Below are 23,628 nucleotides of genomic sequence, written 5' to 3'. Positions count from 1 at the left end.
ATCAGTCGCGGCCAATCTTGGACCGTTGGATCTGACCCAATCCAACGGTCAAGATCAAATCAAGGTTGCCAGAAGCCTGAACGCCACGATCCCGAAATCCCCGGCCAACCAACCACGATCCCGAGATCGTCGGGACTCCCAACGGCCGGCGTGGGTTATAAAAACCCACGGCCAACCATCACAGAGGGGGGGGAAACCAAACACAAAGCCATCGAACGATCGAGAAACAAAACAGTGAAACCACACGTGAACGGTAAACCAAAGCCACACAGAGGAAAACCCATCAGCCAATAACAGAACCCACATACGGCCAACAAACGAAACCAAACAGTGAACCATCAGAATATCATCACAACCAAATAACCAAACACCCAACGAAAACAAAATATCGAAGGCAAACCAAACCACAATAACCAAATACCAAAACACACACACACGCAAAAATAGCAAAAACAGTACGCGTCAAGAGAACTTCAGGAAAAGCGAACGGTCGTCGGAGAAGGTAAAAAGTCGAGGCTATTTTCCTAGATCTACGTCGATCTATAGGGGTCTTGGTGATTTGGGCTACGGTTTTGGTTCTACGGAGACGAGAGGAGCGTCTTGAGGTTATTTAGATTTTTTCCGGCCACCGGAGTCGGTGGCCGGAGCGGCGGCGAACGGCGGAGTACATGGCCGTGATATGAGGCTTGGTTCAGAGAGAACCAACAGAGGATGTAGCGAGAGAACATATTGTTCTCTCGTTGAGGAGAGAGAGAGGAAAATCAGAAATGGGATATATGAAGGGGAGAAGAGTGTTTTCGTATATATATATATAGCAGGGACCATTATGCAAATAGAAGATTCTTTAATTCTCTCCGCAGTCCCTGGTAGTTTAAATCGCATTTCAATCTGGCCATCACTTGTAATTTCGTCTCTGGTTTCTCAATTCATTCAAATTGGTCACCTTTTACACTTTTTTATATTTTGTGAATTAACCCTCTAATTTTGTTTTTTTTACAGTTTGGTTTTAGTATCAATTTCAGTGCACAAGGTCCAATTTAATTCATTCTGATCCTTTTATTTATTTACCTTATTTTGTTTTTTCTAACATTTTCTAATTTCAAACTTTAACCCTTTTTTTATCTATTTTTATTATTTTATTTTACTATTGTTATTTCTTTCCCATATTACACTTTTCACTTTTTCCTCTTATTTTATTTACTTTTAAAAGTTAACGTTTTTAATATTCGTTCTAATTATTATTTTAATATTATTTTTTATTTTTATTTTCCCTATCTCGTTTTCTTCACCTTTTATCTTTTTATTCTTTTATTTATTTTGACTTTAGTATTTTTAAAAAATTCTTGCCATTTGATTTATATTCATTTATTTATTTATTATTTTATTCTTCCTAATTCATTACTTATTTGTTATTTTTTTTCCCTAACATCTTCGACTCATTGTTTTCAGAAATTCCAATTGATCAAAGGTAAGTGATTTGCATCGAGTTTTTAAATTTAAATTTAAATTTTAAATTTTCGCAACTAAGACAACCGACAAATTAATTGGTACCGAAAGGGCGGTTCAAGGGTGCTAACCCTTCCTTGACCGTAATCGACTCCCGAACCCGACACGTTTCTGGTACAACGCAGATCAGGTAAGATGGTGTCCGACCCACCTAAATTCATTTTAAAATGGTCGGTGGCGACTCTAATCCAATTAATCTAAGTCGAAGCCCAATTCCGGGGCCCAACCGAAAGACGGTTCCGACAGCTTGGCGACTCTGCTGGGGACAGGTAAGTGAGTCAGGCCGAAATTAATTTTCGGCTGTCTTTTTATGCGAAAATGGTAAATTTAAATTTAAATTTATTTATTCGATTCCAGTTATTTACCTTTGATTATTTTTTTAAATAAATAGTTGTACTAACATTTTTTAATGATTTCAGATTTTTCAAAGTTTTCATCTCAGGCTCTATACCCGAGCTCCGAACCCTTTTAAGTGGGGGCGAAAGCGACGCCTTCGTGTGAATTTATTCACCGTATGGGCCTAGCAAGTAACCTTCGGGATTCATATACCTTATGTCTTCGTGTGAATTTATTCACCGTGCGGGCATAAGGGAATGTTTCCTCTCGAGTTTAACTTAGTCCACACAAGCTTGTAATGAGCTTAGGACTAAGGGTCTGGTAAGCCCAAGGGGGCACCGGCTAGGAGAACTCGAGTACCGTTTTTAGAACCTAAACCGGGATAGTACATGGAAGTAGAGCCCACCCCAAAACCTCATTCCAAACCCTAGGATGCTTTGTTTCCTGCTTTATGTTCTGTTCAAAGCATGCGAACTAGACAAACATGCGGCTAGGATTTGTTTGAAATTAGCATGCGGGATAGAAATCATGTCTGTGTAGGAATATTAAGCATGTTCGGGTAGATTATCATGAGGGGTAAGACTTTTCATTTTCATCATTTTTATTATTATCATCATTATCTCACTAACTTTTCTGTTTCTCTTCCTCCTTTCATTTTTATTCTTTGGCATTTTTTTTTATCATTCGCATCATTAAAATGAGGTATTGATCCACAAAAAATGTGTTTGTTAAACATGAATAATTTGTATTAATGGACAAAGGGGTTATAATACAAAGAGATAAAAAGCTCAGAAGTACAGCCGTGGTCAAAGAATACTCATAAGCAAAGGTTGCAGGGGCAAGACGAGGAAAATGTTGCTGACCCAGAAACTCCTTTTGAAAACTACGATAACAAGTGGCGGAACCCCAGCTAAGCTGCAGACCATTAATTGATGAATTCCAAAGACAAGTCGACAAACTTCGGATGGAAGGCTCCAAAGACACTTTCGTTTGAAACAAGAAAGTGAAAGTCGGAGATGCAGTCCTTCGAGATCTTTTTTGGGGCAAGCATCTCATTATTTGCACATTTTAGCCAAAGGAGCCAGAATGGTTCGACAGGATATTCAACTAGTGAAAAAGACGAATCAATTTGTCAGAAGCTGTACAGGATTTGTACCGTCAAAAAGAGTTTTTGTCTCTTCAGATGTAACACTTTTGTCACCAATAAGGGTTATTCAGAATAACAGGCACATTTTTTTTGGATAAATGCCTCGGACATTTCATGCATCATATATTTAGACATTTTGCATTTCTTATTTTCTTTGCATTTTGTTATTTTCTTTGCATTCACATTAACTAATATATGCATGTCTCATCAAAAGGAGTAAATACTGGATACACCGCCTCAAGTATTGGACACACCCCATCCACATAACACTCGTTTGAAGAAGAAGAGGATGGAAGCCAGAATTACACAAATCGAGGAGAATATGTTAAAACTACAAAAGGAGCTAGAAGACAAAATAAACCAGAACAGTCGAAATACTTTAGAAACAATCACAAAGAACCAAGAGTCCTTGGTTGATCAGATCGTTGCCAAGTTAGTTGGCCTACAACAGACCAGTGCGCCTGGGGCAGGTTCATCGGAAGGGGTAACTATACAACCTACCCCGCAAGTGGTTATCTCACCTGAAATCCTACCAGAACTTCGAGGGGATTCATCTGCTGCGAAATCAAAGCCCTTGTCCTCTGTATTTAACCCTAGGAACAATCCGGGTTATTACCATGTACCGGATTTGGACGAAGAGGAAAAAGCGAAGATAGAGGAAAAAATCAAACAATTGGAGGACCAAATGAATATAGTCAAAGGAGACCGTGACTACCATGAAATTGATGCAGCAGAACTTAGTCTAGTCCAGGACTTGGTTCTTCCCCCGAAATTTAAGTCCCCGGAGTTCGAGAAGTTTGACGGGAATAGTTGCCCATCCGCTCACATCACCATGTTCTGCCGAAAGATGACAGGATATGGAGGAAACGACCAACTCCTGATCCACTGCTTTCAGGATAGTCTGTCGGGCTCAGCCATTCGGTGGTACAACCAGCTAAGCCGATCAAATATCAAGACCTGGAAGGACCTGGCCAAGTCATTTCTGGAACAATACAAGCATAACAATGACATAAGGCCAGATCGAGTTATGCTACAAAACATGGAAAAGAAGCATAACGAGAGTTTCAGGCAGTACGCACAAAAATGGAGGGACTTGGCTGTGCAAGTTCATCCACCGTTAGATGAAAAGGAAACCCGAAAACTTTTTGTGCAGACTCTGAAGGCTCCATACTTCGGGCATCTGGTGGCGATCACGTCAGGAAGCTTTTCAGACTTGGTTATGGCCGGAGAAATGATTGAGTCGGCCATAAAGCAAGGCAAGATTAAGGATGGGGAAGCCAGTAAAAAGCCTCCTATGAGGGAGAGGGATGGAGAGGTTAACAACATCAAACATTCCAACAAAGGTGTTACAATCTCCAGCCCAAAATCAACTGCGGCTGTACCGTTAGGTACTTCTAAACAAGATTCCAGGAGGGAAAGTGAACATTTCGACCCTATTCCCATGACCTACAAAGAGCTTTACCAGCAACTTCTTGACACCCATGTGGTGTCACCATATCCAGTAGAACCCCTGAAGCCCCCATACCCCAAGTGGTATGACGAGAATGCGTATTGTGAATATCACGGCGGAGTCCCAGGGCACACAATTGAGAACTGTTACGCATTTAAGAGGGTCGTACAAAAGATGCGTAACCAGAACTGGATCGACTTCAACAACTTGGGGGCATCCAAGTGAGGAATATCATTTCATCATTTGAGGCATTCTGTTTGACTTTGTTTTTCTTCCATTTTTTTTTCCTTTTCTCAAAGTTTTTGTAAGAACATTTTAATCAAATTTATGTTACTTTAAAAGATGTTAAGCAATGGATCATATTTGCAAATTTGTAATTCTTTGCAAATCATTTGAATTAAGAAACTCTGTAAACGATTCAAAGTTATGAATCTTTGACGAAGTAACATGATTTAATAACAAGGACTTTGACCTTATCCAGAATATACCCTCAAACACCATACCCCGCTCTTGTAATTAACCAATATACCCTTTTTCTTTCATAAGGTGCGGACAACATGGGGCATCATTTGCATATGACAATTACTATGTTTGTTATTTAAGACGTTCAATGACGATGATGATCTTTACAAATGAAAGAGTCGAGTAGGTGAATCCAGTTTAGGTCAGTTGCTTGAAAATTGAACTCTAAAGATGAGATTCCTTGACTTTCAAAAACACCTAGGCTATAACAGGTTCTTCTTGACAATCTTAGGAAATTAAATCCGTAAAAACTGAGCTATTCCGCTAAGGCAATTGGTTATAGAGGAAACTTGAAAGCCCTGGCCTTATGAGTAGATTACGTTCAAACCATGACATTGCTCGGACACTTGGCAATTCGGTGTTTGCTCCACTGCTCTTGTCAGGCTGAAGACTCTGTGATGAGATGAACCCTTCAGTTAACTTGATATCTGTGATTATAATATTAAGCTGTCCCTCTAAAGCAATTGGTTAAACACCCCGGCTTTATGGATTCAGCTAGTCAGATAACGCCAAATTAAATCAAATTTATCTAAGCAAGAAATTTTCGGTAAAATGGACTAAGGGAGTTAAGGAACACCTGTTATAGTTGACTACACACAAGCACTCAATAATTTCATTTTTAGACCGATATTTTTTGCACTGCCTTTGTTGGAAGAGCCTACAAAGCTTGAACAAATGAAATATTTCAGAGGACTGAGATAAAAGGTCTAGTAATTGATCATGCTAGTTGCGTCATTTTGTCCGCACCCAATTAAAGTGCCAAAGCATGTTGCGATATTTAAAATGACATTTTTTACCAAAAAACCTTAGAAAGGAGGCCAACCTAAAGCCGACTCGTCCCTTTGAACATTTGTCAAAGATTTGTAACTCTGAAAGCATTAAAAGAGCTCTTGATTCCTTTGATATTTTTTGAACTCACATTTACAATTTGATTCAATTGCGAACAATACTTTACAACATTTTTATCATTTCTCTCTCCTGAAACAAGAAAAAGGAGAAAAACGTTTTCAAACAGAACAATCTCAGACATGAAATGTCTGTAAAGCCCAAGCTCGAGAAGCAAATGGGGCACGATCGATTCCATGGACCAGATTGGCAGGCAAAGCACGAGACTCCATCCAAGAAATAACACATAATTTATTCATGTTGCATACATCTTAGACATACTTAGGTGCATCACATTCATCATTTTAGCATACATAATTTTGCAACTTTCAGAGTCAAGCTTCGACTTCAGAATGAAGGTTACTCGACTTGCAAGCATCTTTTAAGAACGATGGTGTAACTCAGCAGCAAGAAGCTACACCTCAACCGACTTTACATAACTACAGATCTCAGAACCAATTTCAGATGGGTTCGAGAACCAATTCAAGATCAAATCTAGTTCGGTTCAAACTCACCAGGAGCAGCATGTTTTCAGTTAACACTTTCAAGCCAGATTTCAATTCCACGACGGAAGATATCCGACTGTCAGAATTTATCAGTAGGTTTTCCCAGACCAGCTTAGGGGAACCACCGGAAGAATCATGGCCGTTTTCGACCCATAAAGGGAAGCCATTTTTGAACAAACTATTTGCAGCTTAGCTCAAGGCCAGAAGGGCTACCTGCCACCAAGACCTTTGAGTTCGACTACGCTCAGCTCAACGGCACATCATTTGCAGCATAACTCAAGGCTAGAAGGGTTATCTGTGACCAAAGACCTTCGAGTTCGACTATGCTCAGCTCCAAGGCATATCATTTGCAGCACAACTTAAGTCTAGAAGGGTTGTCTGCCAACAAAAGACCTTTGAGTTTGACTACGATCAGCTCAACGGCACATCATTTGCGGCATAGCTTAAGTCGAGAAGGGCTATCTGCCAACCAAAGACCTTCGAGTTCGACTTCGCTCAGCTCCAAGGCACATCATTTGCAATACAACTTAAGTCTAGAAGGGTTGTCTGCCAACAAAAGACCTTTGAGTTCGACTACGCTCAGCTCAACGGCACATCATTTACAGAATAGCTCAAGGCTAGAAGGGTTATCTGTGACCAAAAGACCTTCGAGTTCGACTCCGCTCAGCTCCAAGGCACATCATTTGCAGCATAGCTTAAGTCAAGAAGGGTTATCTGCTAAAGACCTTTGAGTTTGATTATATTCAACTTAGAGGCAAATCAAGCTTACAGAATAGCTCAAGGCTAGAAGGGTTATCTGTGACCAAAAGACCTTCGAGTTCGACTCCGCTCAGCTCCAAGGCACATCATTTGCAGCATAGCTTAAGTCAAGAAGGGTTATCTGCTAAAGACCTTTGAGTTTGATTATATTCAACTTAGAGGCAAATCAAGCTTACAGAATAGCTCAAGGCTAGAAGGGTTATCTGTGACCAAAAGACCTTCGAGTTCGACTCTGCTCAGCTCCAAGGCACATCATTTGCAGCATAGCTTAGAGGCAAATCAAGCTTACAGAATAGCTCAAGGCAAGAAGGGTTATCTGTCAATAAAATTGTTGAGTTCGATTCCAATCAGCTCGATGACACCTCAATCACACTATTGTCCGGCTGCAATCAAGGTTTTTCAAGTCAAGGAAAAGACCTGGGCTAGCCGTGCCTTAGTGACAAGAAGCCATTTTCCGGCAGTATAGCTTAAGTCGAGAAAAGCTATCTGTCAACAAAGACCTTTCGAGTTCGAGTTCGTTCAGCTCGAGGGCCTATCAACCACATGATGGAGTCAATGAACTACTTTCCAGTCGAATTTCCAATCAGAGTCTTTAAACCGAGGAAAAGACCGAGGCAGACTACAACGAGAAGCCACATCCCGATTCAAATCCCGAACTGCAGCTTCAATTCTATATCATTTCAAGGTGGACTCGACTTCACGACGAAGGAACCATCTGCAACCCAATCCGACAGGAAGTTATTCTTCAACTCCACCGAACGAAAATTTGTGTCTTTTTATCTTTGTCCTATTTTTCGTTCCACGAAAAAGGACAAAGAGGGGCAGCTGTAGACACTCATTTTCGCCCGGAGTTATTGTGTTTTTTATTACAGTTTGTAAAAATGTTTTTGACAAAATATAATATATAATTTTCAGAAAATGATTTTCGAAAATTTATATATTATATAGTTTTTGAAAATATTTTTTTAAATATATATAATATATAGTTTTGAAAACATTTTGGAAACGTTTATATATTATATAGTTTTTAAAACATTATATAATATATAGTTTTGAAAACATTTTGAAAACGTTTATATATTATATAATTTTTAAAACACTTTGAAAACATATATAGTATATAGTTTTAAAAACATTTTTTGTGAAATTATATAATATATAGTTTTAAAAACATTTTTGAAAACTTATATATATAATATTTTTAAAACGTTTTGAAAACTATGTAATATATAGTTTTCTAAAACGTATTTTTGAAATATATATATTATATAGTTTATATCATATTATTTATTTTATTTTATTTTATTAATTTAATTTAATTTCATATATTTTTTTCCTCCAGGTCCAAAAACAGGTCCAAATCCAGTCAGACGGGCCTGATCCAGCCCAGAGGTCAAATTAGGGTTCTAGTATATGTCACAGCGCCCCATAACAGGGAACCGTTGGATCAACAAAGAGATCAACGGCCAATATAACAAGGGAATCAGGGTTTGTTTAACCCACAAAGAGCTATCAGCCGCGGCCAATCTTGGACCGTTGGATCTGACCCAATCCAACGGTCAAGATCAAATCAAGGTTGCCAGAAGCCTGAACGCCACCACACACCGGTCACCGAGATTTCCGGCCGAGGGGATCGGGACTGACCCATCCCGAAATCCCCGGCCAACCAACCACGATCCCGAGATCGTCGGGACTCCCAACGACCGGCGTGGGTTATAAAAACCCACGGCCAACCATCACAGAGGGGGGGAAACCAAACACAAAGCCATCGAACGATCGAGAAACAAAACAGTGAAACCACACGTGAACGGTAAACCAAAGCCACACAGAGGAAAACCCATCAGCCAATAACAGAACCCACATACGGCCAACAAACGAAACCAAACAGTGAACCATCAGAATATCATCACAACCAAATAACCAAACACCCAACGAAAACAAAATATCGAAGGCAAACCAAACCACAATAGCCAAATACCAAACACACACACACGCAAAAATAGCAAAAACAGTACGCGTCAAGAGAACTTCAGGAAAAGCGAACGGTCGTCGGAGAAGGTAAAAAGTCGAGGCTATTTTCCTAGATCTACGTCGATCTATAGGGGTGTTGGTGATTTGGGCTACGGTTTTGGTTCTACGGAGACGAGAGGAGCGTCTTGAGGTTATTTAGATTTTTTCCGGCCACCGGAGTCGGTGGCCGGAGCGGCGGCGAACGGCGGAGTACATGGCCGTGATATGAGGCTTGGTTCAGAGAGAACCAACAGAGGATGTAGCGAGAGAACAGATTGTTCTCTCGTTGAGGAGAGAGAGAGGAAAATCAGAAATGGGAGATATGAAGGGGAGAAGAGTGTTTTCGTATATATATATAGCAGGGACCATTATGCAAATAGAAGATTCTTTAATTCTCTCCGCAGTCCCTGGTAGTTTAAATCGCATTTCAATCTGGCCATCACTTGTAATTTCGTCTCTGGTTTCTCAATTCATTCAAATTGGTCACCTTTTACACTTTTTTATATTTGTGAATTAACCCTCTAATTTTGTTTTTTTTACAGTTTGGTTTTAGTATCAATTTCAGTGCACAAGGTCCAATTTAATTCATTCTGATCCTTTTATTTATTTACCTTATTTGTTTTTTCTAACATTTTCTAATTTCAAACTTTAACCCTTTTTTTATCTATTTTTATTATTTTATTTTACTATTGTTATTTCTTTCCCATATTACACTTTTCACTTTTTCCTCTTATTTTATTTACTTTTAAAAGTTAACGTTTTTAATATTCGTTCTAATTATTATTTTAATATTATTTTTTATTTTTATTTTCCCTATCTCGTTTTCTTCACCTTTTATCTTTTTATTCTTTTATTTATTTTGACTTTAGTATTTTTTAAAAAATTCTTGCCATTTGATTTATATTCATTTATTTATTTATTATTTTATTCTTCCTAATTCATTACTTATTTGTTATTTTTTTTCCCTAACATCTTCGACTCATTGTTTTCAGAAATTCCAATTGATCAAAGGTAAGTGATTTGCATCGAGTTTTTAAATTTAAATTTAAATTTTAAATTTTCGCAACTAAGACAACCGACAAATTAATTGGTACCGAAAGGGCGGTTCAAGGGTGCTAACCCTTCCTTGACCGTAATCGACTCCCGAACCCGACACGTTTCTGGTACAACGCAGATCAGGTAAGATGGTGTCCGACCCACCTAAATTCATTTTAAAATGGTCGGTGGCGACTCTAATCCAATTAATCTAAGTCGAAGCCCAATTCCGGGGCCCAACCGAAAGACGGTTCCGACAGCCGTCACGGAAAAAATATGTCTTGTCATCGTCTCGTTAATAGATTAACGGCGGAGTGACAAAATTACAGTGAAACATAAACGTTTATGTTAAAAATAATAAAATTAAAACGTCAGTAATATTTTCCAATATAAACTTAAAGATGAGTGATATTTGATGTAGTTTACCCTTATTATTATTATTATTATTATTATTATTATTATTATTATTATTAGGGGCAGTCGATTCCATTTTATATTACTATAAACTAAGTGCGGTTGCCGTACGATATGGGTCCCACTATGGTGTTATAAAAAAGGTCGACCGTCTTAGCTTCCGCCGAATCCATTGCTGACGTGTTGTCTTGGTAGCCTGGACAGCAGAGAGATAGCAAATGAGCAACAATAGAGCATATAATGTAAAATAAAAGGTCTAATTGTGTCATTAGATATTATATTAGATTAGATTAGATTTATAAATTTAATATTTAAATTTTAATTTAATTAATTTAAATATTTTTTATCAATCAAACTGAAAACAAAAAACATAAATAAAGGTGGATAGTGTATCCCAACAATAATAGAATGGACAAGGTCGAAGAACAATAAAATATATCTTGGATTAATTTAAATTTTAAATAAAATTTAAACAATGTTATAATTAGAACGAGTGAAATACTCATTCTTCAAAATAATAAGAACACGCACGAGACAACTCGTTAAATAAATTTTGACCAAATACAACAATTTAATGTAAGCTATAAACTTTATTTTGACCAAATCACTATTTTTTTTAACTTTTTTTACGAGAAAATTGATATTTTATATTTTATACTGAAACATCAAGAACGAACAAAAAAAAATTCATCAAAAGATTGACATTAGGCATATGTGATGTCATATATGGAGGATGACGAGGAGGATGTCGATAGGGGATGACAAGAGAGCTTAAGATATCATAGCACAGGAGATTCGACTCGAGACCGACCAAGAGTTATTGCATCGATGAGGAGAGATCAGGAGGCGAGAAAACAAACAAAAATATGAAGAAAAAAAATCAAAAAATAAATAGGAGTAATAGATGATAGAGAGGCGACAAAGAAAGGATAAAAGAGAGGAGGCGATGGAAAAAAGTGTCAAATGAAAAGAAAAAAATTGAAGAGTTTTAAAACAAGAGAAAATAACCTCATTAACCAAAAATATCTTATAATATACGATTTTAATCAAATTTGTTTAGATTTACCAAAATGACCAACTAAATCGCAATGCGATCGATAATTCGCAACGCGATTTCCGGTATCGCAAATCAGTTTTCAGATTCGCAACGCGAACTTCGACTATCGTAATGCGAATTTGGATTATCGCAATGCGAACTTGGACTATCGCAATGCGAATATGTAAATCGCAATGCGATAGTCGGCTATCGCAATGCGAATATGTAAATCGCAATGCGATAGTCGCAATGCGAAGTTGGACTATCGCAATGCGAATATGTAAATCGCAATGCGAACTTGGACTATCGCATTGCGATTTACATATTCGCATTGCGATAGTCTAAAATCGTAATGATTGGTTGTATTGCATTTGTTTCTTAAAAATTTTATCTAAAAATAATTTTTTTTCTAAAAATTTTAATTTAAAAAATATATAAAATAATAAGAATGAAATAAGAAAATAAACATAATGAATATAAAAAAATATAATTATAATTTATGCATAACAATGTCATTTTTGACGATTATGATTTAATTGTACAATTTAACCAATATTTTTTTTATAACTATTGATATCTTATTAATCGATATCAAATTATGTATTATAGAAATGAGTATGACTCTTCTAACCTAATTTGCTCATACGATGATTTGAATCACTTACTTTTCTTAAAGAATTTAATGTCTCATCTAACTAAGTCAATTGATTGTGAATACAAATATTTTATATGGTAATAAAAGCACCTCTATTTTTATATTAAAATATATTCTAATATTAGCGTTAAGATTGGTTTGGAACTACTTTGAGTTGAAATTAAAATTAAAGGGTTGTGTAAATTCAATAAAATATAAAATTAGTTAAACGAAATCGTCCATTCCATTTCTTTTGGATAATTCTTAAAATACAATTAAGTAGAAACAACATTGAGAAAGCTTCCTCACGTTGCCAAAAATACATCTATAGAATTTATCTTCCTTTTATATACGTTACATGTCAGCTTTTAACATTCGAAAAGGAAGGAAAGCGAAAACGCAGAGAGCCGAAGTTAAAAACGACGTCCGGTAAAATAACAGAGAAATCAAAACATTTCAGCAGGCAACTGGTTAAGATCAAGATCGAACACTCTCGGTTGCACGCCTTGTTCAAAGTCAACAGCCGACGATGACGAATCGGTGTCGCTTTGTGCCCCTCCGGCATCGGAGATGATCTTACCGGCAGAAGTAAAGACATCAAAGATAAATGCCGGATTATTCTTCGTCAAGGGAAGCGAAGGAGATCCGCCGGCGAGTGTGAGGTCCAACGGTGGCGGAGAAGAGGACTCCACGGTGCTGATCTGGCTGGGGCTTCGGGCGATGTCTTTAACGGTACTATAGATGAAATTTGTCTTGGCCTTGGCGCCACGGAATTTCCGTGCCGCCGCGTCATAAGCACGCGCTGCCTCCTCGGCAGTGTCGAATGTACCGAGCCAGACTCGGGCCTTTGTTCTCGGGTCACGGATCTCAGATGCGTAACGGCCCCATGGACGCTTTCTCACACCGCGGAAATGGATCTCGTTGGTAGTCGTGTCGGGATTCGGGTTAACCGGTTTCAATTTCGGAGCCATGTCTTTTTTCTCTCCCTTGAGCAGTAATTAAGGAAACTGGATTGGTTTAAGGAAAGTGGAATAGAGCACGGGCTTATATAGTGGGAGGTAAGCTTCAAATGCACCGTTTCAGCACTAATGTGCGAGTTGATTCTTTGTTGCTTGAACAACTTTGTTTCAATCTCGGTAATCATTTTGCGCCATGTATCTCAAATTTATAAAAAGTTGTCAAATTTATTTTTTATTAGAATCATATTTTCATATAATTATTTATATTTCATTTATTAACCATTAATTTAAATTCAATACAATTATTTAATTTATTTCATTCATAAAATTATAATCTAAATTCTTAGTATCACTTAAAGATTATATAATTAATTTATCTACATCAATTGATAGTCGTTAAAATCATATTATTAGAAATTTTATATCAATTTTTATTAAGAAATAACTACTATTAATGATAATATTTAAGTTATGATATTTGTAGATAATTTACCATTTTAATTTGAGTGAAGACTCTATAGGATATAATAAAATTAAAAAGGTAAATGTCGTCTGATTTTAGAGATATGAGAGATAAATAAAATCTCTGTTTTTAGTCACATGTGATAGTTTACATACACACTCTTAATATTTATATAAGGTATAAAATCATAATAATTATTTATGATTGATAGTATAAATAGATTTGACTATCAATTAATTAAATTAAAAAATAAATTATTGGATCATGATATCATAATTAATTAAAGGATATAAAAAAAAAAATTGGAACTACAACCTAATATAACTTGCGAAGGGTCTACAAAAGAGATATAACAAATATAAAATTTTTGTTAATTATTAATATTAGTCATTATTATATATATTTAAAATAAATCATTAAATCCATCCTAATAAATACAATTAAAATGGGCTCTTCCTTCCAAACCGCGTTTTTTCATTTTAAACAACATGATAAAAATGCGGGGACCCACAAGCCGCTGAGAATCACACGTTGCACATGTGAAAAATTATATCTCGTTCCCGATGTTAATTGTTCGTTAATGTACAATCGCTCGCCCGGAATTGCACTCACTTTAGCCGGCGTAGTCTTTGACTACATACATTGTTACGGTGTCGCGTGATAATTTTAAATATAATAAAACAAATAATACGTCGATACCAATCATTCTCAATATTTGATATTAAATCATATCTTGTAGTTTAATATTATTATTTTTTATTTCGTGTCGTCTCTCCACATCCTAAACATTGATTTAATATATTATTAAATAAATAAAAGCTAAGTTGTAGCCGCCCTGCCGCAACAACGAAAAACAGGTGAACCAAGTGGACCACGTGTTGAGTAAACCGCAAAGAGTCAATGAAGGGCGGCGATGGGCGATGGCTAAAGGGATTTGGGCGTTGGTTTGTTAGATTACTGTCCGGATTAACGGAAAAGGTAGTGAGTGGTGACGGCGATAATCTATTTAATGGGTAAATAATTTATTCTTCTTCTATTTTATTCATTGAACTTTAAAGGTTTATAATTTACTCACTAAACTTAATATATTAAGTTTTTTTGTAATTTCATCGTTAAACAATAAACAAAGTTAAAACGATGTTGTTTTAAAAAAAACAAAACGACATCGTTTTGTATCTATAAAATAACTCATTTATAACGTCATTAATAAGAAAATGGCGGAGTGACAAAAAAATCCAATTCATTAAGTTCAATGAGAATTGAAAAGATTTAAATTACAATAAGTAAAATAGGAGATAAAGTAAAGTTCAATTATCAAATTTATAATTTACCCTTGGTTAATTTGTTTAATGTTTTTGGTCGGTGTTAGTACGTAGGGGAGCTGCTTGGGTCTCATTCACCCCAAGCCGTGTGGGACGGATCTCGTACTTTGAAACTCGCTTTGGAAGGTGATGTTGCCTTTCGTCAAATCTAACGGCTAGAAGGTGATGTCGCCTTATCATTGTTGTTGTGTATACCTTGAAAACTTTTAATAAAAGCACTAACGTTTTTTAATTTATCTTTTACGTTGTTGAAATTGGCATAGGATCTTCCTCGATCCAAGCGTATGAAAGTGATATTCTGCTAACATTTCCCTCTAAAACCAGAGGTGAGCTACTAGTTTTGGATCTATTTCGTCTCCAGTCATGGATAAGAATTGAATATGTTTGCTTCTGATGATTGGCAGATTCTTATCCAAGCTTGAAGGTTTCTCAGTGTGCCCAAATTCATCCTGGTTTTATCGTCAATCTGACGCGGACGTAGGAGATGAGATGTCTTAACAAATTCTGCGAGCAGAAGGAAACGAGGGATCACCAATGATGCAGATAAAATCATCATAACTCAAGCCAAACACATCCTCTACATCCGTAGAATCCTATATCTTCTTATGTCGCACATCTGTAATCAACGAACCAGTTCAATGATTCTGGTTGTGATTCTTTTGATCTCTGACTTGGTTTTATGGCTCACCCATCCCTCCTTCATGAAACAAGCCGATCTTTTGATGCTATTTGAAATATATCTGGTTATTGCACATAATGCCCTGATGGACTTCTATAACAACACAACACAACCTTATCAAACCATTCATTCAATTCTACTCCAACTTAAACCTTCCCATGGGAGGACAGTGCCCACAATCAACCGTCCTATTAACGAGGTTCATATTCATTACTATTTGGGATAAATATATTTCTATTAAATCAAGCTTTTTTATCAAGTAGAAAACTCATTAAATTTAAAAAAATGCTAAATGAGTAAGGAGGATAGAATAATTTAGAAACAACATCTAATTTTAGACAGAAGAATATCGAAATAGATATCAAACCAACTCAACACCCATACAAGATTCGAATCAAATCAAATTTCGGAAATAATGAGGTATCATAAACATCATGTTCGCAATACCGAAAAACTGAGATGAAACATAATATGATCCATCAATATAGCCTATCCAGTCGGATCTAATGAGTATGGCCTTCACCTGCTAGCTTCATACATAAAAATTGACGGACGTAAGCTAGATCGGAAAGTTTGTTAGTACATTAAGAAGCATAAGATCATAAGATCGTTGTTGACAAACAATAGATTCATAGTAAATATACGATAAAGAGTGATGAAAAGTAATGAAATTTTACAAAACTCTGATACTATGTAAAGAATATATATATCGACAAATATCATTGTTATAATAGATGATTATATATAAGTTTAGGAAACAGAATGCATTCTACTATACATAATCACATAGTGACCCAATTATACATAAGTTATAAAGTCTTAATTAGATAAGATATATAAGATACATTAATTAATGAAAATTACTCTTTGTTTCTAATACTCTACTTAAATTCAACCCAAAAATTAAACCTCTTGACCTGTACCCGACCCTAAATTAGGAGGACTCTATCCGATCTGATTTTGAGGATAAAAACCACACTCAACCCAATATATATAATTCTAATTCTTCCGGTTGTCATCCCCAGTTGAAATGATAGTTTATTTTTCTAAAAGAATGGTTGAAATGATAGTAACATTAATTATGGAGAAGGAATACTCACCGAGAAAGGAAATTCTGCTTCATATTGAAGAACGCCGATAGGAAGAAACACTGCCAATCATGCAGAATAAAGTTAGTAAACCTTTATGCAAAAATGGCGTTAATGAAAACCAGAACCAAAACTTTGTTGAAAACCCTAATGATAACCCTCATCTTCCTTTTACACTGCTAACGAAAACAACCAAATCCCAGCTTTTAGTGCTTTATCTTTTACCTGCATTTGCTTGCCCTTTTTCTCAAACCCTAAACCCCAAAACACAAAAAAAGGAAAAGAGGGTCAGAGCAAGCAGAAACTGACGATGCAAAAGCGAACTGAATTCACAATTATCTCTCCGAAGCTCTTTCACAAATTTGGAAACAATGGCGTGCTTTGCTGTTCTCTTGCAAATTAATCAGTGGTGCTTTGCGGAGGGGGGCTCCTTTGGAAGAACTGGCTTCGGAACTTGCCAGGAAAGTTAGTGTTTTGATTGCAATGCCAATTATTTCACCATTCACGTGCTCAATTCCAACTTTAATATAACCAAAAGATGCTGCTTAGCCTCTCAATCATGACCAGAGATTTTTCTTCCTTGCTTTGCTTTTTATTCCACCTGTCAAAATACCCAAGCGCCTTGCTTTAATGTTTCTGCATGAATCTGTACTATTTATATGTATTCATATCTCTGAAAATCATGGATAAGGCTTTCCAGACAATCAAGCTGGTAATTTCGTTTTTGTCACCTCTGTTTAGGATTACATGAATGTTGCGAATAACAAGTTACGTAATATATATATATATATATATATATATATATATATATATATATATATATATATATATTATTTGTATTTATTGTATTTTCTGCTTATCTTCTTCTTAGGTGGTGTCTCTCTTGTTATTTTTCTGCTTATCAAACTTTTCGAAAGAGAGGTGTCTCTATTGTTATTTTTTCGTTAATAAGGAAAAAATTATTTTGTTGATTAAAGTCTCTGAAAATTCATCTCTCTACTAGTCGCAATCATTTTAAATCACCTATGATAAACTCACATGATGTGTTAAAACTAAATCAACTATCAGATGATCATATCTAGTTATTTTATCAATCTGCAAATAATAATTATGCTTAAATATCTATATAAATTGTCACATAAAGATCTCCGCGGCCTGAATTAGAAAGATTGAACTACCTACTTTGATCACAACAACATTCTTCATTATCAACCATATTCATGTTCAATGTGAAGGAAACTGAATCTTAAAAATGGGAGATATTTGGAGGATAAGTGTGGTTATAAATCTCTTTTCTTCTGGAACATTTAATGTAAGAAAGAAAAAAGAACTTTATATAGTCATTTTGCTCTTTGGTGAAATAATGATTCATTCTCTTAGAAACCCCAAAATCCAAACATGAATCTTTTCCTGGAAAACTAAATTTAGACATTTGACAGGAAAAAGAAAAGGAAAAGAAGATTGACTGTTGTGATCTCAGCATATTTGAAACATACTTATCCGCAGTGGATAAGTCTCCATCATCTAAGCAGCAAAAACAAAGATTAATTAATAGTAATAAAACATTATCATACAGACGTGAAAAAGAAATCTTAGCTGACGTTAATCACCAGTCCTTTTCTAAGCTTAACCCTAATGACAACGTACTTGGATAATTTGAAGAAAAGGTTAAAAAATACACATTAAAGGAATATTCATGAACTGATAGTTGGTTTAGCAAGTCCACATGCAATCGAACCCAGATGAACCAGAGGATATCTTGGCACCAGCACCGGAAGCATTGTTGCCCTCCTCGGATACAGCGCCAAAGGTTAATGGGGAACCGCCTTGAAGTGGAAGTGCGGCCATTGTTGGCTGAGAGAATAAGAAAGAGAACTGCAAATTCTCATGAAGAGACCTCAAGCTTGGAAATACTGAAACACCGGCATCACGTGAATACCTTGGGAATGAATTGAAACAGTTGTTGATCATCTGCGGCGGAGGCGGCAACGCGAGGTCAAAAATGGGGTGGTAGAGAGGGGTGGTTGTGGAAGTGTCAGTGCCGGCTGCAGCAGCAATGGTGGAGAAACAGGACACGTGCTCAGATTGAGTATGGCTGTCAAAGGAGCAGCTGTCACGGTCGGTAAGGGAAACGGCGGTGGTGGGATCAAATAGTGGTGGAAGGGAAACTGAGGATGGAGAACTTGGTTCTTGACAGAGCGCAATGGAGGCTCTCATGCGGCACCTCGCTCCACTGCCATTGCTGCTGCCTGCACCATTGCCAGCACCACTCTTCTGAAAAACCCTCGATATAACCCAGTCATCCTGCCAAAAAAAACTTGCATCTTAAGTAAATAGCGAATGCAACAATGAATCAACTGATCAATCTACATTACATTTCATGGCTTAGTTACGTAAATGAGGAGAGAGAGGAGGAAGATGACCTTTGAGCTTCTGGAGTGATAATGGTATGCAAATTTGCCTTCAAGGCGATATTCATGCATAACCCAGTTGCTCTTTTCACCCTTAGGAGCTCTTCCCCTATAAAAAACAAGAGTTTTCTTCATTCCAACAAGTGCACACGTCTTCGAGCTATAAATCTCCCTATCTTTCCCAGTCGCCTTCCAATAACCAGCCTCAGTTGCTCGGTTCGTTCTCAACCCGGTTGGGTACTTTCTATCTCTTAAGCTAAAGAAATACCACTCTTTCTCCCCCATCTTCGCCTTCTCTGTCATATATATTCCATAACCAAATATTACATCAACAAATTTATATGTAAAATGTAAAAAAAGAGTTTGTGATTACATACCAGGAAGCTCCCAAGGCTCACATTTGTTAAGGTCAACTTCAGCTATAGCTCTACCAGTGAAGCTACTATCAACAACTTTCTTCAACAAATAATAAGTAATAAGCTCCTCGTCCGTCGGATGGAAACGAAAACCAGGAGGCAAATGAGTTTTAGCGTTGTCAAGATGATGGTAGCTATCCATACTCAAACCCCAAAACTCAAAAGGTTTGAAACCCTAAACTTCAAACAAGAAAGTGAAAGGAAAGGGAGGTGGAGGTGGAGGTGGAGGTGGGGCTGATATATCGGAGAAAAAAAGGGATAATGAGAAGATACAGGGGATAATCGGTAGCTGAGAAACTCTGTGTTGCTTTTCTTGCGGTGTCCTGTTTGGAATTGTTTTTCTTTTCTAGCCGTAGAGAGTGAGAAGGGGGTGGTTCTGCGGTGCGGCGCCTAAAAAAACGGCTAATATACGACGTGACCGGTTAAATAAGTGATCGGTTAAAATTTAGACCGGTTATGTTATATTATTTAACCGGAAATATTATAAAGTACAATAACATACTAGGTAGCGCTTATATAATGTAATAGGTAGCGCTTATATTTACCTATTTTATAAGTAAACCGGTATATTTATACCGATAGCATTGCAAATTTACCTATTACATTATATTATATTGAAAGTGTCCATACTTTTTATAAAAAGGATCGATACTTTAACAGTGTTTCATGTTTTCCACCTACAATATTAATTTAATAATTTCATTTGCACAAAAAATTATTTGATTGTTTTGATATTTTATAAAATAATATTTAGAATTTTTAATTTAATAATAATATATATCGTAACGTAAGAAATAAATCATTAGACGCCTATAATTACAAAATTAATATCTTAAAACTCACTCAAAGGATAACCTTAAGAACACTTGAAGAAGCAAGAGAACAACTATCCAAGCAATCAAAAAAGAGAAAATCCCAACATGATAACAACCGAACATATCATATCAATGTTCAAACTCAAGTTGTAGATTTTGATTTCCTTTTGCTTGGCATCATATGAGATTTAGATTTTGATTTCCTTTTGCTTGGCATCATATGAGATTTAGATTTTGATTTCCTTTTGCTTGGCACCATATGAGCTTTGGATTTTGATGAGCATCGGAAGTATTTCAGACTTATGATTTGGGTGGTACTCAACTTATGATTTTAGTTGCTATTTGTTACATTTCTTGTATACCACCCAGATCATACGCCCGAAACGTTTCTGACGCTTTAAAGTTGACCAAAAAATAAAATGGTCGGGATTTCCCTCGCGTTTATACGTTGGAAAAAAAACAATGGAAATTAGGAATAATCAATGATAACATGCATATTGGCTTGGGCTAATATTTATAGTGGAGCCGAAATATATATTGAAATTAAAACTCAAATTGAAATTTAAATTCAAACTCCAATTACATATAAAATGAATTTGAAATGCAGTGTTAAATTGAACATGAAAATTGCATAATTGATTCATACTGTTCAAGTAACATGCTTTATGAACCATCAAGCTAAAAGACAATATTGATTGAGTTCAAAGCTGAGTTGTGAGTTGATGGAGTTGTCACACTTGTCACATGGTTGGAATAAAGTACTCACATGCGAGATAGATTGTTTTGTTATACATAACCCATCTCAACGAAATTAATCCAAATAATGTACCCATAACAATGTTCAATTAATGTACCCACAACAATGTTTAATTGAACTATTCGCTGTGTAAAATGTGTAAAATGTCGACACTTTTTTAATTAATCCAAATAATGTACCCATTACAAAATTATCTATTACATTATAATTATGGGTTCCGATGTGTAAAATGTCGACACTTTTTTAAATCGTATCGACACATTTTTCTTCCAATATGGACATAAAGTACCGACACAATATTATAAAGTGTCGATATAGGTTGTAGACCTATTCGCTCATAAAACCGGTATATTTATACCGGTTATATTACAAAATTATCTATTACATTATAATTATGGGTTCCGATGTGTAAAATGTCGACACTTTTTTAAATCGTATCGACACATTTTTCTTCCAATATGGACATAAAGTACCGACACAATATTATAAAGTGTCGATATAGGTTGTAGACCTATTCGCTCATAAAACCGGTATATTTATACCGGTTATATTACAAAATTATCTATTACATTATATATTACAAAGTCATCTGCTCCACCAACAATTTTCCAACCCATTGACTCCATTTTTCCTTCATATATCAGTTTACGCAAATCAAATTATTTTGTTACATACACTTTTCAATATACAAATATAGATAACTACTCTTGTGGTAAAACGGTTTTCTTCAAAAGAATTTGAATGGCCACACCAAAATATGTCGGCACATTTATACAACCTATAATATTATTTTCTACCTATAATATTTAATAAAAGTATCGACATTTATATTTTTCCTTGAATATCTATTTCTACCTGCAATTGGTCCCAAATGCTTCCTTACTCCAAAACCCCAAACAACACATAAAAAACCCTATCGCGATTACTGTAATAATAAAAAATTAGGGTTTCGACAACATACTTTTCGATTCGACTGCAGCAACAAACAAACAAACTTCGCTTTAGAAACGCCTTCTGAAATGCAGCAACAATTACTCTTCGATTTCAAAAACTCGTCCGTTCTATCTTTTTTCAGAGGATATTTAGCTATGGCCTTTATATTTTCATCGGATATGTTATTTATATTTAATCGATACAAATACAAAAGTGTCGATACTTTTATGTCAGGTGTCGATACTTTCGAAAGGATAATTACCTATTTCTTTGAAAGTGTCGATAATTTATTACACGTACTTACAAAAGTATCGACACTTTCAATATATCCGGTATCATTTTACCGGTTTTATCATTTTGATACCGGTTTATCATATTTTTACCTGTTATATCGTTGTGGATCGATATATTTTTTTAAAGTATCGACACATTATAGGCGCTATAACTGCTTCTCTTTTAAATTCACAAAGTGTCGATCCTTATATAACGTATCGACACTTTTAAATTTACCGGTTTTATCATTTTGTTACCGGTTTTATCATATTTTTACCTGGTATATCGTTTTGGATCGATATATTTTTTTAAAGTATCGACACTTTTTAGGATTTAAAACTGCTTTTAAAGTTATGTAATTTATGTTTCAATTTATTTAATAGTGTTTCATGTTTTCCACCTACAATATTAATTTAATAATTTAATTTACACAAAATTTTATTTGATTGTTTTAATATTTTATAAAATATTATTTAGAATTTAAATTTAACAATATTAACCAAATATAATAATAAATATGTTTTCAACAGTGAAATAAGTATGGACACTTTTATAAAAATGATATATACTTTTTTGAAAGTTATGTAATTTATGTTTCAATTTTTTTAATAGTGTTTCATGTTTTCCACCTACAATATTAATTTAATAATTTCATTTACACAAAAAATTATTTGATTGTTTTGATATTTTATAAAATATTATTTAGATTTTAAATTTAACAATATTAACTAAAGATAATAATAAATATATTTTCACAGTGAAATAAGTATGGACACTTTTATAAAAAGGATAGATAATTTACAATATAACAGGTAAAAATATGACAAAACCGGTAAAATTTACTTGATATGTTAAACGTATGGACACTTTTATAAAAAAGATAGATACTTACCGATAACCAAAGTTTACCGGTTATCAAATTTTTTAATAGTTTTTCATATTTTCTACCTAAAACATTATTAGTTGTCAACATAATAGGTACCGCTAAACCGAATTTATTAAATACATTTTAATGTATCCGGTAATGCTGTATATTAGCCGTATATTAACCCGCCTCTCCTGAGACAATCCCGTGAGAAGGTGATGTATGGGGGATTAGAGTATGCGTGCGTGCGTGAGAAAGTGTGCAGGTATTCCCTGCCCTGTCGGTGTAAGAAAATTATGAAAGAAAAAAAGTGAATTTTCTCTTTTTTTTTTTAAGAGATGAGAAAAAGATTTAATGCAAAAATGTAATGAATCGAGAAAGTTGTTTCATATCTCTTGTTGTCAGAA

At 35.4% G+C, this 23,628-nt stretch overlaps 2 protein-coding genes across 2 annotated transcripts; both read right to left on the bottom strand.

Annotated features, from left to right (window-relative positions):
* Positions 1-12,498: 12,498 nt before the first annotated feature.
* On the bottom strand, positions 12,499-13,275 carry LOC120160356 (ethylene-responsive transcription factor 4-like). The gene has a single exon (XM_039170782.1). It carries the CDS (start codon positions 13,209-13,211, stop codon positions 12,687-12,689), a length of 525 nt encoding a protein of 174 aa, XP_039026713.1. The 5' UTR covers positions 13,212-13,275; the 3' UTR covers positions 12,499-12,686.
* A 5,189-nt stretch (positions 13,276-18,464) lies between these two features.
* LOC120160610 (protein CUP-SHAPED COTYLEDON 2-like) lies at positions 18,465-19,735 on the bottom strand. Its single transcript, XM_039170985.1, has 3 exons — positions 19,540-19,735; positions 19,175-19,458; positions 18,465-19,055 (listed from the first exon to the last, which is right to left on the bottom strand). The coding sequence occupies exons 1-3, from the start codon at positions 19,718-19,720 to the stop codon at positions 18,465-18,467; spliced, it is 1,056 nt and encodes a 351-aa protein (XP_039026916.1). The 5' UTR covers positions 19,721-19,735.
* Positions 19,736-23,628: the final 3,893 nt, after the last annotated feature.

Source organism: Hibiscus syriacus, unplaced genomic scaffold (genome assembly GCF_006381635.1).
Source record: "Hibiscus syriacus cultivar Baekdansim isolate YM2019G1 unplaced genomic scaffold, ASM638163v2 tig00111392_pilon, whole genome shotgun sequence".
Taxonomy (NCBI): domain Eukaryota; kingdom Viridiplantae; phylum Streptophyta; class Magnoliopsida; order Malvales; family Malvaceae; genus Hibiscus; species Hibiscus syriacus.
The sequence above is the reverse complement of the archived record's forward strand: the minus strand, read 5'-3'. Positions and strand labels throughout refer to the sequence as shown.